The 15,834-nt window shown below is 44.0% G+C and overlaps 1 protein-coding gene and 1 non-coding gene across 4 annotated transcripts in view; one reads left to right on the plus strand and one right to left on the minus strand.

The window, feature by feature from the left end:
* Window positions 1-15,834, minus strand: part of HHAT (hedgehog acyltransferase) — a 332,511-nt gene that overhangs the window by 297,130 nt on the left and 19,547 nt on the right. For all 3 annotated transcript variants that reach the window (XM_047705012.1, XM_047705011.1, XM_047705010.1), the window contains exon 3: window positions 8,515-8,582. In XM_047705012.1, coding sequence (XP_047560968.1) covers window positions 8,515-8,582 — 68 coding nt within the window. The remainder of the gene's footprint in view (window positions 1-8,514; window positions 8,583-15,834) is intronic.
* On the plus strand, window positions 928-1,045 carry LOC125086505 (U5 spliceosomal RNA). Its single transcript, XR_007123229.1, has one exon. It is a non-coding gene; the product is annotated as a U5 spliceosomal RNA (small nuclear RNA).

A 15,834-nucleotide genomic window follows, 5' to 3' on the forward strand; every position in this document is an offset into this window, starting at 1 on the left:
AGAACCATTCTGAAAAAAGAGTTTGGACAGCTCTCCGAAAAATTAAACATACACTCATCATACAATCCAGGAATCAAACTCCTGGGTATTTATCCCTCAGAAATGAAAACTTATGTCCACACAAAAACCTGTAAACAGATAGTTGTATCAGATGTATTCCTAACAACCAAAAACTAGAAACAACCAAAATGCCCTTCAACAACGGAACGGTCTAACAGACTGGGGTCCATCTGTGTCGTGGACACTGCAATGAAAAGCAATGAACTACTGATACACACAACTCGGGCAGATCTCAAGGGCATCATGCTGAGTGGGGAAGGAAAACCAAAAAAGCCAGTCTCAAAAGGTTACATATTGTATGATTCCATTTGTATAACATTCTCCAAATGACAAAATTATGAGATGAACACCATGGAGTGGCTTCCAAGGTTTAGGGACAGGGAGAGCAGGATTGGTGTGTCTAAAAAGCAGCGGCAAGAAGGAGCTCTTGTGGTTCTGTATCTTGCTTGTGTTGGTGGCTAGGGGATAGCAAAGGAAAGGAATGGGACTGTACTCCCAAGTCCCAACATACAGAAGGGATAAAACTAGAATTTCCGTGGTTGAACCAGGACAGGGTAGAGAGACAGACTTCTGCTTCGCCCCCTAATGGTGGCTCCAGAAGCAGCTGTGAATACAAAGGTATTTGAAGACTGAAAGTGGATGACTCAAACTTCTCATTTGCATACCCATAGTACCCTGCATAGAATACAATCTTTTCAAATTTAAGAGACTATTTCTTCCAATTGAACATTTCTGACTATGAGAAGTTTACTTACAGAATTTCCTGTGTAAACTAAGTAGGGAGTAGCGCTCATGGATAACAAGCCACCATCAGTGAACTAGGAGTTGCAGTTACAGGAGTACTGAGATGGGGGCAGTTGCAAATTTATGCTCTGGTTTCTCTTCAGATCGCATAAATCTTTCGCCTTTTACTAAAGATTTCCGTGGAGAGAAACAATTCTGAGCCTTTGGCCAATTTTTTGAGGCCTTGTTTTTCCACAAGGCTATATTAACTGTTTTAATGTAAGATCTAAGTTTAGTAACTTTTCTGCTCTCATGTGCTGCAAACAATTATACTATACAATTGTGCTTCTTAGAAAGATTTAAAACAGTCTGATACTATTACTGGCATCTTGATCCATGGTGTTTCTGACACTACATCCATCCCAAGGCCTTGCGTCCCACCACAGAATTGAAGGGTTTTGGGTTGCCTCATGCCAAATAGCTCAGAATCCCCATCTATATACTTTGTTGGGCTCATCAGGTGGTTTCTACTGCTTGCCTAATTAATGTATGCAAGGTAGATTTGGTCTGATACTTGCTTTCATGAAACCTGGGAGTAAAATGATGACGAACTAACTAGCCCTCAACCCCTGGAACAGCACCCTCACATCTTCCATCCGCCCAGCGATCACACACAGAAACACTTAAATGTAATGCCAGGGCCTATTTTTCAGGCAGGACACACATATAAGGCCAGTTATCCTGGTTGTATACAACTGGTATTCTCTTTGGCTTGACTGATGCTTCTCCCCTTTGTTAAAGGCATAGTGCATCATCTATGTCAGCCTGGAATTCTCAGAGGAAAGAAACCACCCATTACTTTCCTGACCCCCCAGCACTTGGTACCCGGCAGTCTGGGCCGCAAAGCAGTGGGTGAGCCAACAGTCACGTGTAAACTCACTGGTTTGTGGCTGAGAAACGTCTCACTCCAAACCTATATCCCCACAAGATCATGGAGAACACCCACCCTTTTCTCTACTCATCCCTCTCCACTCTCTCTCCCTCCCTCTCATACATACACACACACACACACACACACACACACGATCTATTAACTTTGCAGACCTCAACTCTTTGTTCTAACTTCACCTTATTTCCCCTGGCTTTTTCCAGTGCTTTTGTAATGAAATAATATTTTCTATGAACTAGTAAATATAAGAGAGAGGAGGGCAGAGCCAGGGATTCGATGGCTAAGAGCTAATAAGCCAATCTGATGTGTACCCATTGGCACTGCAGATCCTGTTTTTCCAGAAGGCAGAGAATGACACCCATTTCTCTCCTCCACAGGAAATCACTACCATATCCTTTTTCTCCTGTCTCACTGCAGAGCTTTCCACACCTCAAGAAGAAAATCCAGCAGGGATGAGACTAGGTAAGAGTGTACTGACGGGCAAGGAGCAAGAGTTCTTCATGTTAACAAGAGGGAATCACGCCTAGCGTGTGCTCAGGAGCTTTCCTTCCATCACCAGCCTGCAGTCTCTTGGCCCTTCTGTGGAGATTCTTCAACCCACACTCTCTCTGCCTGGAGAGGCTGGCAGAGGGCACAAGAATCAGCCTCTGCTGGGCAGCCCCTCTGTGAAGGGGCAAAGCTGCATAAAATCCAATTTTCTGTTAATAAGGAAAGGCTGAAAGTTCTCACGCACAGCCAAACTGCTTATTAATCTGCTCCCATCACACGGAGGGAGGCAGAGATATAATAAGAACACTGGAATCCTCTCAAAGGGGCTACGGCTTAAAGAAAAGGAGGCAAAGCCTAAACCCTCTAAACGTGCCAGAATGCAGACACATGCAACAAAGCCAGTGTTGGTGAGGCACCATGTTCCTTTACCACAAGCCCCCAGTGAGACAGGCATGTTCACCCTGATCCTACAAACACTACTGGACGCTGCCTAACTGTCAGGCAGGGGAGGCAGAGACGAGAGGGCCTCTGAGATCTCAAACAGGGAACTGTTAGATAACAGAGGTTCAGGAGAGAGTCCTGGGAAAGGAACTCATAGGAGAGACACTAATGCCAACCAGAGGTTGAAGCAAGGGGAGAGGAGTCAGGGAAGGTTCCCTGGGGGCTGTTCCCCGAGCTGACGGGCATGCACACCAGTCTGCAGGAACTGTCACGTGCAGGAAACATCAAGGCACCTTCAGGGGATGTTACTTAGCAGCAAAGGGCAACCGCATGGATCTGAGGTGCTGACACAAGGTAGGGTTAGCGGACAAATGGGGCTGAATGTCAGCTAGGGAGTCTGCACTTTATACTCTAAGAAATGGGGAGCACGAATGGCTTCTGAGTAACATTATGAGACATGAACTCCAGGGATGCACAAATCTGGAATCTGCTAGGGCGGGGGTGCAGAAGAGACTAGGTAAGGGGAGGTGCAGGGTGGGCAAGGCAGGAAAATCATGAGGGTCCTGAAAGAGGCCCCAGAAGAAACGACAATGGCCTGACTCCCTTCAGTAACTGTACACAGCCTTCTGAATAAAGTCCAGACTCCACACATGGTGCCCAGAAGCCCTGGTGGTCAGGCTCTATCTTGTGCCGTACCCCCGCCCCCGCCACACCTAGCCTCCCAGCCCAGCTATTCTCACTCTCTCTCATCCAGGTCCGAAACCATGCTATGCTCTTCACCCACCTTTCCCCACGGTCTCCCTAGACCTCGGCTGGAATTGCCATGAGTCCAAATCACATGCCCCTTCAGCTTCTGCATGTCCCACAGAGGGCTGCATCACCGGCCCCAATCATCAGCTTCCCCCAAATCCAAAGCCCAGGGAGGAGAGAGACTGGGCCCAGAATGTCCCAGCCTCCAGCACCCAGCCCATCCCCTGGAAGCCTCCTTACACAGTAGGCGCTCAAGGAATATTTATTCAGTGAATCAAACAGAGTTTTTTGTTTTTTTTTTTAAGTATTAAAACACGGAGCAATTTAAAAATGAGCTGAATCTTAAAAATCTGTATTGGCGAACCTTGAGTGCTAGAAAACTATTTGTACTTTAGAAAAGTACCTCTTTTCTCTTCACATTCAAAGACTTAAGTGATCAAGCTTCCCTTCTCTGATCTTGTCTTTTCTTCCTCATCGTTCTGACAGGCACTGAAAATTCCTGATTCTACTTCTGAAAGAATGTCTTTTCTACAAGGATCCCCCCATTTCAGAACCTGCCGCAGGAAGGAGTGTCCTCAGGAAAGGAGGAGGAGTTGATTACATGTAAAATTTTTCATAATACATTAGGCTTTTGAGAGCTCCCTTCAGTAGCAATCCCCATCTAGATTTAAACTTCTCTGTAGAATATTACCTGCTTGCCAGAGAAGGGGAATCAGTGGATCTTAGCTCTGAAACAAGGATGTTTTCCACGGGGGGGGGAAGCAGAACTACCCCCACGAAAACACACCTTGGGCGTCCGTTCTGCCCCAGGCACAAACAGGCTGGGTGTTCTCCATCCAGCATCTCCATCCCACAGCCTCCCCTTCCCAAGCTCCGGGTAATAAAACTGAGGCTCAGGGCGCCTGGGTGGCTCAGTGGGTTAAGCCGCTGCCTTCAGCTCAGGTCATGATATCGGAGTCCTGGGATCGAGTCCCGCATGGGGCTCTCTGCTCAGCAGGGAGCCTGCTTCCTCCTGTCTCTCTGCCTGCCTCTCTGCCTGCTTGTGATCTCTCTCTGTCAAATAAATAAATAAAATCTTTAAAAAAAAAAAAACAAAAAACTGAGGCTCAGAGGAGGTAAAGTATTTTCCAAAACCCAGTAAACTGCATTGTGAACTCAAGTCCATCTAACTCCAAACCCGTGCTCTTTCCGTTATGCCAACTACCTTGTATCAGAAATAGTAAAAGGGAAAAAAATTCACAACACTACAGCCCAACATAGAGCTTCATTTGTATCCATGTGATTCTGACCCTGTCTGGAAGCAAGTTTACCACATCGAGCAAGGCAGACAAGCAATAAAGTTCCCTTTATTGATCGGGACCACAAGCCAAAAAAACTAACATGGGAAAAAGACAAGGGGACCACCAAACACCAAGACAGAGAATGGCCAGAACTGGAAAGGACCAGACAAGACCCACCCCTGGCCACCCACAGGTTCCCAGCTCGCACCCACTCCAGGGAGCCACCAGAGCCGCAGGAAGGGGCCCTTCCAAGCCAGGGAGAGCAGACACTGCCAAGGAGGGTGCGAAGGTCCCAGCGTACAGAATGGAAGCAGTAGGTGACAGCGGCCCCACACAAGCTCCCCCAACCACATCTGGTGTCTCAGCAAGTGCCGTCGGCTTTATGCCAAAGAAATTACCAGGCCCAAAGGCATTCCTGATGTGGGCTATAACGCTCCACTCTAACATCATCAAAAGTTGGAGGGCTGTGGTCATCCCCACATGCCCTTCCCTACCCTCGAGCAAAGCTTCACCTCCATCAGCATGTCCCTAATACCTCCTTCCCTTTACCAATCACAGCGAGCCCCTCCAGAACAACTCCTCTACTGGTGACCTTGCCAAATCCTATGACTCTGTGGAGCTCAGGGGTCTGGAGCAGTTTGTGGAAGCCTGTGCCATGGTGGTCTCTCCCTGCTCTGACTATAGACACCATCCCACTCAGTTTACCTACACATCTCTCTAGATGCAGGTAGTACAGATGTATTTTTCTCCAGTGTTACAACTTGGCACAGTGGTACTCACTCTTTCCTACAGTTACCTCCAACCAAATACTCACCTCTTCTATTCTAGGCACTAAAGATACCAGACTGATTAAATCCCAGCCCTGTCCTCGTGGCACTCATTCTAGTGGAGGACGGATCATATAAAATACAACTGGACAAACATATTTCTCATTACGGGGCGCGAGACAATCCAAAACACTATAGCACATCACCTTATTCTCTTCATATCACTTAGCTCGATCTGTAGCTGTCAGGTTTGTTCGTTTACTTACCTGCGATCTGTCCCCATTAAGAGACAGTGGGACAGGAATCTTGTCTGTCTGGTTCACTACTGTGTCCAGAAACATACTCATTAAAAGTAGTGGGGGGGGGCACCTGGGTGGCTCAGTGGGTTAAGCCTCTGCCTTTGGCTCAGGTCGTGATCCCAGGGTCCTGGGATCGAGCCCCGCATCCCGCCCTCTGCTCAGCAGGGAGCCTGCTTCCTCCTCTCTCTCTGCCTCTCTGCTTACTTGTGATCTTTGTCTGTCAAATAAATAAATGAAAATCTTAAAAAAAAAAAAAAAGTAGTGTGTGTGGAAGGGGATAAAGAGAGAGGCAGGGAAGTATCAGGAATGATGAGCACTAAACCCAACACAGAGGTCCAAACAATGCTTCTGTGACTGGCTCAGATGTAAAAAGAGAATATGGACCAGAAAGGGAAGGGGAGAGAAAAAATCCAGGAGAGGATACAGGCCGAGCAAAAGAAACGGCAAATCAGAAATGGCAGAGGCTGTTTGGGGAGAGCCCCTGAACAGTGACATGGACCAGCTGTTCTCAAAGACACCTCTCGATGCCGGGAGACATTTTTGATTGTCATGACTTGGGTCAGTAGTTGCTGCCGGCACACACTAGGCAGAGCCCAGGGGGCGCTGCTAAACGTCCTACAAGGTACAGAACAGCTCCGCGACAACAGAGAACTATCTGGTCTAAAATGTCAGTAGTCCTGAGTTTGGCAACTGTAACATTTAAGGCATGGACTGGGCAGAGAACATTAAAGCTTTCTTTCTAAAGTTCACAATTTCTACTCTCACCAAGTATGTTCTTTTGATTAGAATTTAGAGCCAGATAGCATTTGCTTACCACCTCCCATAACCTTGAAGAAAGGAAATATACATCAAGGAGTGTCCAGAACCTGTCAGGCCTCTGTACTAGCTGAAATGAGACTCTCAGCAGGTATCTGTGAACTCCCTCGTGCTGCACTTGGCCTGGGTCTGTTCTATGATCTTCATCAAGGACATAGTATCAATTGCCCTCACCTACTGACTGTCCACCAAGACTCCTCATTTTCCCTCTAAACTCTAAGACTCCAAACTACCCACCCCATTTGCAAGGGATGAGATGTAGAAAGATGAGGACAAGAGATACTCAACAGCACCAGATCGATGGATGGATGGGCAGACAAACAGAGGCGTGGACAGAGATTTTTCAGAATGGAAAGGACTGAGTCTGTAGAGCTCCAAGGGCATGTATCTGTGCTTTACACACTTTTCCATGAAGGCAGGATTGTCCTGAATGTTGACACCCCCGGCCCCATGCCCTGTTATGAAGAGTGGAGGAGAGGCGGGGTCTTTGCTTAGCAAAGGTCATTTCCCTAGGAATCTACAGCCTTGGCAGGGAGTCAAGCAGCTGGACTTTGAAGGAGTGGTGACAGGAGCTGGGAAGTCAGCAAAGACAAAGCCCCTTTGTCTGGAAGTAGCACACACAGCAGGACGGAGCCTGCCCCTTGACAATGAAATCTGCAGCAGCTCCAGAACTCGCTGGGGCCTGACCCTCTGTTCAGCTGCCTGTCCTGCCTTGCGATGGCTTCTCTTCTCAAGAGCTAGAAGTCTCTTAGTCTAAAATGGGTTTGTTTATTTTTGCCCCTGGCAAACAGTTCAGTATTGTGTGAAATGCTTGAATTGTAACTATAAGAGGGAAGAGAGAGGAAGAGAGAGAGACAGACAGAGAGATCACCATTTTTTTTTCCTGTTGTAAGAGATCCAATAGTGGGGGTGCCTGGGTGGCTCAGTGGGTTAAAGCCTCTGCCTTAGGCTCAGGTCATGATCCCAGGGTCCTGGGATTGAGCCCCGCAATCAGGCTCTCTACTCAGCAGGGAGCTTGCTTCCCTTCATCGCTCTCTGCCTGCCTCTCTGCCTACTTGTGATCTCTGCCTGTCAAATAAATAAATAGAATCTTTAAAAAAAAAAAAAAAAAGAGATCCAATAGTGAAACATTTCTGAAGAGTAGATCTTAGACACTCACAGCGGCTATCTCCTGCTACATCTCAAATTCTACCATGACAGAAGTTTCCCAGATTTCCTCATCTCTGAAGTGGACGCAATACCATCCACCTTACAGTCTTACTAATATCCTAAAAAGGCTTATTTAAATCAGAAATATTTACAGATGGATGCAATGAACGAAAACTCAATAGCATCCAACTTCTCAGGAAAACTTCTGGTGGACAGAACAGCAAAAGCCGGGAATGGCACCCACTGCAGGGCAGGGCAGGAGTTCTTCCCAGTCCCACACTATCATGGGCCTTCCGTCTAATACAGCGGCTCCGCACAGAGCCAGAGCTGGAAAGAAGGGACAGTTTACCCTAGAACGTCAAAATGGAAATTGAAGTAAATTTGCTGCAATTCTAAGCAAGACCAGCAACTCTCACAGTAGAAAAGTATCAGCATAGGCAGTGCCCAGTTAGTAAATGAATGGTTTTCCAAAAGCTCATTTGTAAGTTGCATGTTTGAAACTTGGAATGAAAGCATTATTTTATGTCCCAAGCCAGCCCACAAACACTGATTGAACTTAAAATACTTCTGGCACACCACATACTTAGAGTGAAAACAGTAAGAAGCAATGTTTTTATATCACTTTAAAAATCTATCAAAATAAAAAAATTAAAATTAAAATAAATAAAAATCTATCAAAATTGCTTAGAAAAATAAATACACAGCTCATCACTAGCCAAATACAATAGTAATACAAAATATTGAAACCAGGTTTGAAAACTGAGAAGCTTTAACATTTATCCACCGAGTACCTTCTTTAATCCTCCAAATAAAGTGCCAATCTCCAGGGCAAACTGCCGGTCCAGCTCCTCTTCATGTTCTGACAAGAAAAACAGTGTTTCATTAGTCAGTTTTATTTAAAACTGGGTTGGTTTAAAAGGAGAGGCACTAAGAGAAATTGGAATATGTTCTGGAAAAGCTGTCTATGGACTGAGCTACAGACATGGAGACATGTCAGACTCCTTGACCTTCTGCTCTAGTTTCCTGTGACCTAAGTTCCTGGAAATACAGAGTGGGGCTGATGGAAATGTCCCCTTCAACTTGTAATCAAGGTTACAAATGGAGAGGGATCAAGACACAAAGCTTCCAGCACCAGGAACCAAAGGTGGAATTAGTGCAAATGCCTCACCTCTCTAGCTGGTGAAAAATTATTCTAAACAGATCACACCACAAAATGACAGTGATCATAGCCCCAGGATATGCACATAATGCTAACGAGATTATAAAATGAAATCCTATAATAGTAATAAGCATACAATTGGTTTAAAACAAAAAGCATTAACAAAATATTCATTCAAATACTTGCTACAGGTGTGCAATAACCAGTCACACACTGTGATATACCAGGAATGAACCAAAACAAGATGGGCATGACCATCGCCTGGGACTCCTGGTACCCCGGGGAAGAGAGACGAACCAATAATGATAAATTGCAACAGTGCTGATGCACGCCATGTAAGGAAGGAGGAGTGCTGAAGTGCCTGTGCGATGTCCCCTGACCAGCCCAAGGGGAATGGATGGAGCTCAAAAGAGTACACTGAACTGGAGATGAAGCGTGGGGCGTCTTCAGCATAAGGGTAGCGATGCAGCCACCAGAATGTCTGAGCTCACCCTAAAAGGCACAGGGTGCACAAACAAGGGAAAACCAGTCCTTCTCAGACCAACAAACCTACAAAAACCACAGAAGAAACAAAAAGGAACTACCCAGAAAGATGGCAGGAAAACCAGGAGAGTGTGTAGTCATTAAAGGATGCTGCTTTCCCAGCGGGATCCAGGGACAGAGTCACACACTAGAGGAGCCCCAGCATCCAACCATGGGCAACACTGCCCTGGGAACAACAGGAAAGGGTGGGGTGGTGAGCACCAGCCCTGGGCGCCACATGGCCCAGCTCCAGGACAGAGTCCCACTGCATCCCATGGGGTGCAGGGGGCGCTGTGGAGGTGTGGGATTACAGCCGGGCTCTGGTTCTTTCTGTTACAGCAGCACGCAGGTCACATTGTGTGCTCAACTGTGCACAGACTCAAGTTCCAGGAAAGAGCCCACAAACAAAGGGCAAACTACTGCAGTCCAACAATCCTCTTGCCTCTTCTGTTTCGGCTTCACGAAAAGCAACCTCCAGAAACATCAGAATTGTGCAGAACTGAAACGAGGCAGAAACGTGTTTGGATGGTTTTGGTTTTGTTTTTTGCTTCTTTTTTAAAAGAGTACGTTCAGATTCAGAAGCAGTGAAATTTACATGCGAAAGCACCAGACTTCCTGAAACTGGAACGCAGCTCCCTCTAGTGGGAAAAAGGAATCCTACACAGGAGAATAATGACACCCTGTCTGGTGCCCGCAACTGAAATAAAGGCACAATTTTAAAAAGTAAAAAAAGATGAAATTAACTTTAGTATCTTTTATTTCCACACAGAATCAGTATTAAACAATTACCTATGAGTCATTTTACATCCCTTTTTCTTACTAGTTCTTCAAAATCCAATATACATGCTATCCTTATAGCCCATCTCAATTTGAAGAGGCTACATTTTAAGTGCTGGGACAGCTAATGACTACAGTATTAGACAGCATGGCCAAAACCAAAAATCTTCTCTCAGGTTTGGAGAATTTTTACAACTCCCCCGGTCTGATTTCTTGACACCAAATGCTATACAACAACCATTCCTCTCTGGAATTCACGGTCCTGAAACGGTCTTAGGTTAGCTGAAAATGCGTGGCTACAGAATTTGGTTGCTATAGGAGAACAGCAGCTGAGAACGTGTAGTGGGAAATCTTTCCCCAAAGAGCTTCGGCCCTCAGAATTTCTCTGCTGCGACCTTTCATTAGAGAGCCCATATTCTCACTCAGAGCAAGAGTTTTCATCGTAGCTCACACACACTCAAGCAAAAGGACCCTGCAAATGGAGAGAAGCCTGCTTCGCCTGAGCAATTTTCTCCACACCACACAGGCCTGACTGTTGGGCGAAGCGAGCTTTTTCTTCTAGGTGCCCTGGTTTTATTTCCCAAAATTCAGCGCTACACAAAACTGCCTCAGAGCACAGAAATGAAGCAATTTCTGTTGATGAGCCCTCATTACTAAATCAGCTGTTGATTCTCCCCACTCCAACCACCACCCAACAAGAGGATACATCAAAGCCCCATTCTACCTACTGAGTGAGAGGATTTGCATTTTAATCGATGCCAATGAGCTGTGGTGGTAAACCATTTACTTGCAAGTGCTAACTAACCTACCCCTTTCACCCTCAACATTTTGATAGGAAACCATTTCTGGGGTGGGGTGGGGGTAATTAGAGGGCAATAATCAGGAAGGGGAGGAAACACACACACACCCTTGTCTGACACAAGCCACTGCCAAGGACTAGCACACCCAATCATGGCTTAACATGTCCTGCTGTTTCTATGCATTTGAAAAATTCCAATCAGCTCCTACTGATTCTTTATTTCTCCAGGAAGCCGCCGGGTACGGCAGACTGTGGCAGTAAATGAGTAGAGAAAGGGAGCAGAAAAGATGGGCTTCTCCAGATAAGAGAATTTAACGATAACCAGCTCTCACAAATTCATATAAAAGGTCATATAGAAGGATGAGAAGGTGCTGGTTTTCCCATAACTCTTGAGAAGTGGCTCCCCACCCCCCAATTCCCATAGGGGAATGAAAAGTTGATGTAGAAATAGCTCAAGCAAAAGCAAATCATATATGTAAATAGGATACAAAGTGACATACAACATAAAAGGCCGTCAGATTTCCCTAATAAGGCTGCTCATCTATTACTCATCAGTGGGAATTCTGGGGTCTATCACTGCGAGCCACCAGGTACACGATCTGCATGGGAGTCCTTAGGGCTCCAGACTGAGATGGAAACATTCCAGCAAAGAGGAAACCATAAGCTCTGGGCATATTCTTTTGTGTTTGACAGAACAGCAGGGCGCACTAGCTGGAGGAGTAAGGAGCTGTGGAGTCTAATATGGAGGGTTGCTTTCACATGCCCTCAGCTCAGGCCCTGTCCCAGGTCACTGTACACTGTGACAAGTTTACTACTGGTGTGAAGAAAGTCGACTAAGGGTGGGGAGCCTGGGTGGCTCAGTCAGTGATGCGTCCGCCTTCTGCTCAGGTCATGATCCTACGGTTCTAGGATCAAGCCCTCCATCAGCGGGAAGCCTGCTTCTCTCTCTACCCAACTGCCTCGAGTGCTTGCTCTCTCTCTCTCTCTCTCTCTCTCGCTCTCTCAAGTAAAATCTTAAAAAAAAAAAAAAAAAGTCAACCAACACTCTCCCGCCTTGAGGGCCAGTGTCCACATAGGAGAAGAAGGCCCACGTAAGCCTGAGAGGAAGGAGTGGGCCAGCAAGCTTGGATTCCCAGTAGGAAAGCCGGAGCTCTAACGCTTCCTAGGACCCTGGCCACAGGTGACCAGGGAACAGGGTGAGCCATAACATGAAGCCCTGCCTAACAGATCCCTCGGAGCCTGAGTGTGACACACACTTTCCATGCTAGCCATCAAGCCAGACTGCCCAGTCCTTGGCTCCTGCGGGAGCTATGCCCTTGGGTCCTTTCACGAAAGACCTGTTAACTGAAGGGCCCCTGGTGGCCCCTCCCATGGTTCCAAGGGCAAGGCCATCTGTTCAAAGACAGGACCAGGGGTAGCCTCCATTCCCCCCAACCCAATGCCGCCCACCCTGAAATGGGCCCTGCAGAGTTGCCAGCTGTCTTGCAACCAAATTCTCCAGTCACAAAATCAAGTGGGAAAAGTTACCTCTTGTTTACAAAGCCCGCACCTCATGAGAGGTTAGTGTGTTATGAACACAAAGAAGAATCTAAACGCACTGTTGTCTCCTTTCCTTATAAACAGAGACTAATGGTAAGTGACAACAACAGGGGTGTTTAGGAACAAACAGAAGGTAGAAGGTGAAAATGTTCAACTACAATTGTATTCCACTTTCAGAACACCTACTATATAAACACAGAAATTGGACATGGCAATTCAAATAAATCATTTGTTCATAGTTGCTTAAATATTGGGGCTTCCTGGTGCTACAGAGTTTATTTAGAGAAACATTTAACTCTGCTCACTCAAGATTTTTAAAAATGAAAATAAAGTGTCTGTGAAATGGGAATGCAAATTTGTGGAAAACTACCACTCTGTTTATAAAAATGTCCCCAATATGCAAGTTTTCAGGAAGAGAGCCAGGGCATAAAACTTGAACCTGGGCTCTGGAAAAGCCAAAAGGATCTAGCATGGCCTACTGTTCAATGAAGAGTAATTGTCACCAAAAAAAAAAAAAAAAAAAGTAGAATTTATAAATAAACCCAAGAGATTGTTTTGTTTTGTTTTGTTTTGTTTTGAAAAAGAGAAGAAATCCACTAAGTAGACAAAACCTTTAGTAAATTCCCTAAAACAGAAAAAATGAGACATGGGTGATTCAAAACATTATATGATCTACAACTGGATGTTCATACATTTGAAAATTTCAATGCAGAGGAAAAATGTAGGGGCGCCTGGCTGCCTCACGCAACTCTTGATCTCAGGGTTGTGAGTTCGAGCCCCCATATTGGGTGTAAAATTCCATAAAAATAAAATCTGAAAAAAAAATTTATATATATATCTCAAACTGACTTAAGAAAACCTAAATATAACCTGAAATAACTGAAAGGTACTGAAGTTTTCAGTGAATCTATTTCCAAGCACTCCATGCCTAGACTAGACAAACTTACAAATGAATATCAAACTTCGAAGCTCACATCTCATGCACTATTTACACAGTTCCATAGCACACACAAAAAATAAACTTCCCCATTCATTTTATAAAGTTAATGCTGATGTTAAAATCTGATGAAACGAAAAATAAAACTATAGGCCAATGAATCTCACTTAGAAATTAGTAATTTAAAAAAACCTTGGAAACAAGCAGTTTATTTAAAAATACCATAGTCATAGGTTTGTTGTAAGAATCCATATAAGCCATACTGGAATATGTATAACTTTAAAATAGGTCAACAACTTGAAAGGGAAAAACTTTGCAATCATCTGAATAGGTGCTTTAAAAATGAATTCAACATTCACTGCTGATTTTAAAAATTTAGTTAAAGGGAGCTAGCCAGATTCCTTAGCATAATTTAAAAAAAGAAAAGAAAAAGGCAAAGTTTATTCAACTTTTCAGTAATGGTAAAAACAATATGGGAAATTCCATTAAAATTAGAATTAAAATAAAAATAGCATTTTTTTCCCGACTACTGCATTGTTCTACAAGTCCCAGGTAAGCAATAATAGATGAAGCAAAACCATTAGCATGATCTGCAGATATTATCTAAACACAAAAATTAGGAAAATAAAAAATAAATAAATGGAACATTAAGAGAATTCAATAAATTGTTGGAATTTAACATACATAAACCAAAATAAATACCTTTAGATCAGAGATAATCAGCTACAAATTATAGGAAATATAACTGGAAAATTTCCCAATCATAAAAGGAAAAAAACAAAGACTCAAATGATCTGAATAGGAATTTTAGCAGGACGTATTATGAAGAAGACCAGCAACCTTTACTAAAGGAAATAACAGAAGACCCTGAATGAATAAAGAGAAAATACCATTATCTGTGGATGGAAAAATATAATAATACTAATTATTTACAAATTTCTAGGGTTCCTAGAATTCTAATTAAAACGCAATGAGATTTTTTCAGAACAATTTCATATATGTATATAGAAGAATAAACCAGTAAGAATAGCTAAGTGAATACATTATATGTTAATAAAAAATAAATTAATTAATAAAAAAAAGAATAGCTAAGTGAGGAAATGAAGAATGAGGAGTGGTAACTTATTCCACCAAATACTCAAGTATTTCATAAAGCAATTTATTATTTATTTATTTATTTATTTGAGAGAGAGAGCACGGAGGGGGTGGTCAGAGGAAGAAGCAGACTCCCCACTGAGCAGGGAGCCTAATATGGGACTTGATCCTGGGACTCCAGAATCATGACCTGAGCTGAGACAGTTGCTTAGCCAACTGAGCCACCCAGGTGCCCTGTAAAGCATTTTTAATTAAAACTCTGCAGTAATGAGGTACAAATTGATTGAGAAATCCACTGATATTCTCAGAAAAGAGAGCTCCCAACCCCAGGATCATGACCTGAGCCGAAGGCAGATGCCTAACCGACTGAGCCACCCAGGCAGCCCAAGAAGTACTACTGACACAATCTTCCTGGAGAACAGTCTGGGGAAGTCTATCAAAAACCTTAAAGATATTCATGTAGTTTTACTCTGCAATTCCTCTTCTGCAAATCATTCTTCTGAGAATCCTTCTGAGAAAGCTCTCAGGTATGACACAACAATACAAATCGATGCCTTACAAAGTAAGTGAGCTACGCATTCAACTCATACAGCTGGAATGAAAACGGACAGAGCAAATCCAAAGAAACGACAAGAAATAAAAGAGCAGAAATTGGAGAACAAAAGGAAACAACTGAGAAACTGAACAAAGCCATAAGCTGGAAAGATCGCTAAGCTCTCTGACACAACTGATCAAAAGCAAAAAAAAGAGGAGGAAGGGAGGGACAGAGACAATGTAAAACAAAATACACAGTAAGAGAGGAAAACAAAACTACAGAAGCAAAAAAATTTTTTTAAATACAAGTATTATGAACCAAAATATACCAATCAAATGGAAAACCTACATAAATGCATAGATTCCTGGAAAGCTACAAAATGTCAAAATAGGTACAAGATGAAGTAAACTTGAATATAAATCAACAAATAATTGAAACAGTAGTCTAAGACTTCCCCTCCCAGCTGCTTTCCCAGGTGACCGCCAATCACTCAGGTTTTTACTGATGACAATCCGACTCTTTTCATTTCAAAAACTGCATCAAATTGATATGAACACAATATACAGGCTTTTTTTAGGTGGGAGCATTAACTCTTTCAAGGTTACAGCACGGCAGATCTCATCTTTCCTCAGGGTAAGTGTACGCAGAGGGACATAAAAGTGTTTCTACATCTACCGAACCACAAGGGCATCACCTTGACCCAGCAGGTCCAGATTAGCCACCATGCTGCAGAGCTCGAGGGGAGCAG

This window comes from Lutra lutra, chromosome 15 (genome assembly GCF_902655055.1).
Source record: "Lutra lutra chromosome 15, mLutLut1.2, whole genome shotgun sequence".
NCBI lineage: Eukaryota > Metazoa > Chordata > Mammalia > Carnivora > Mustelidae > Lutra > Lutra lutra.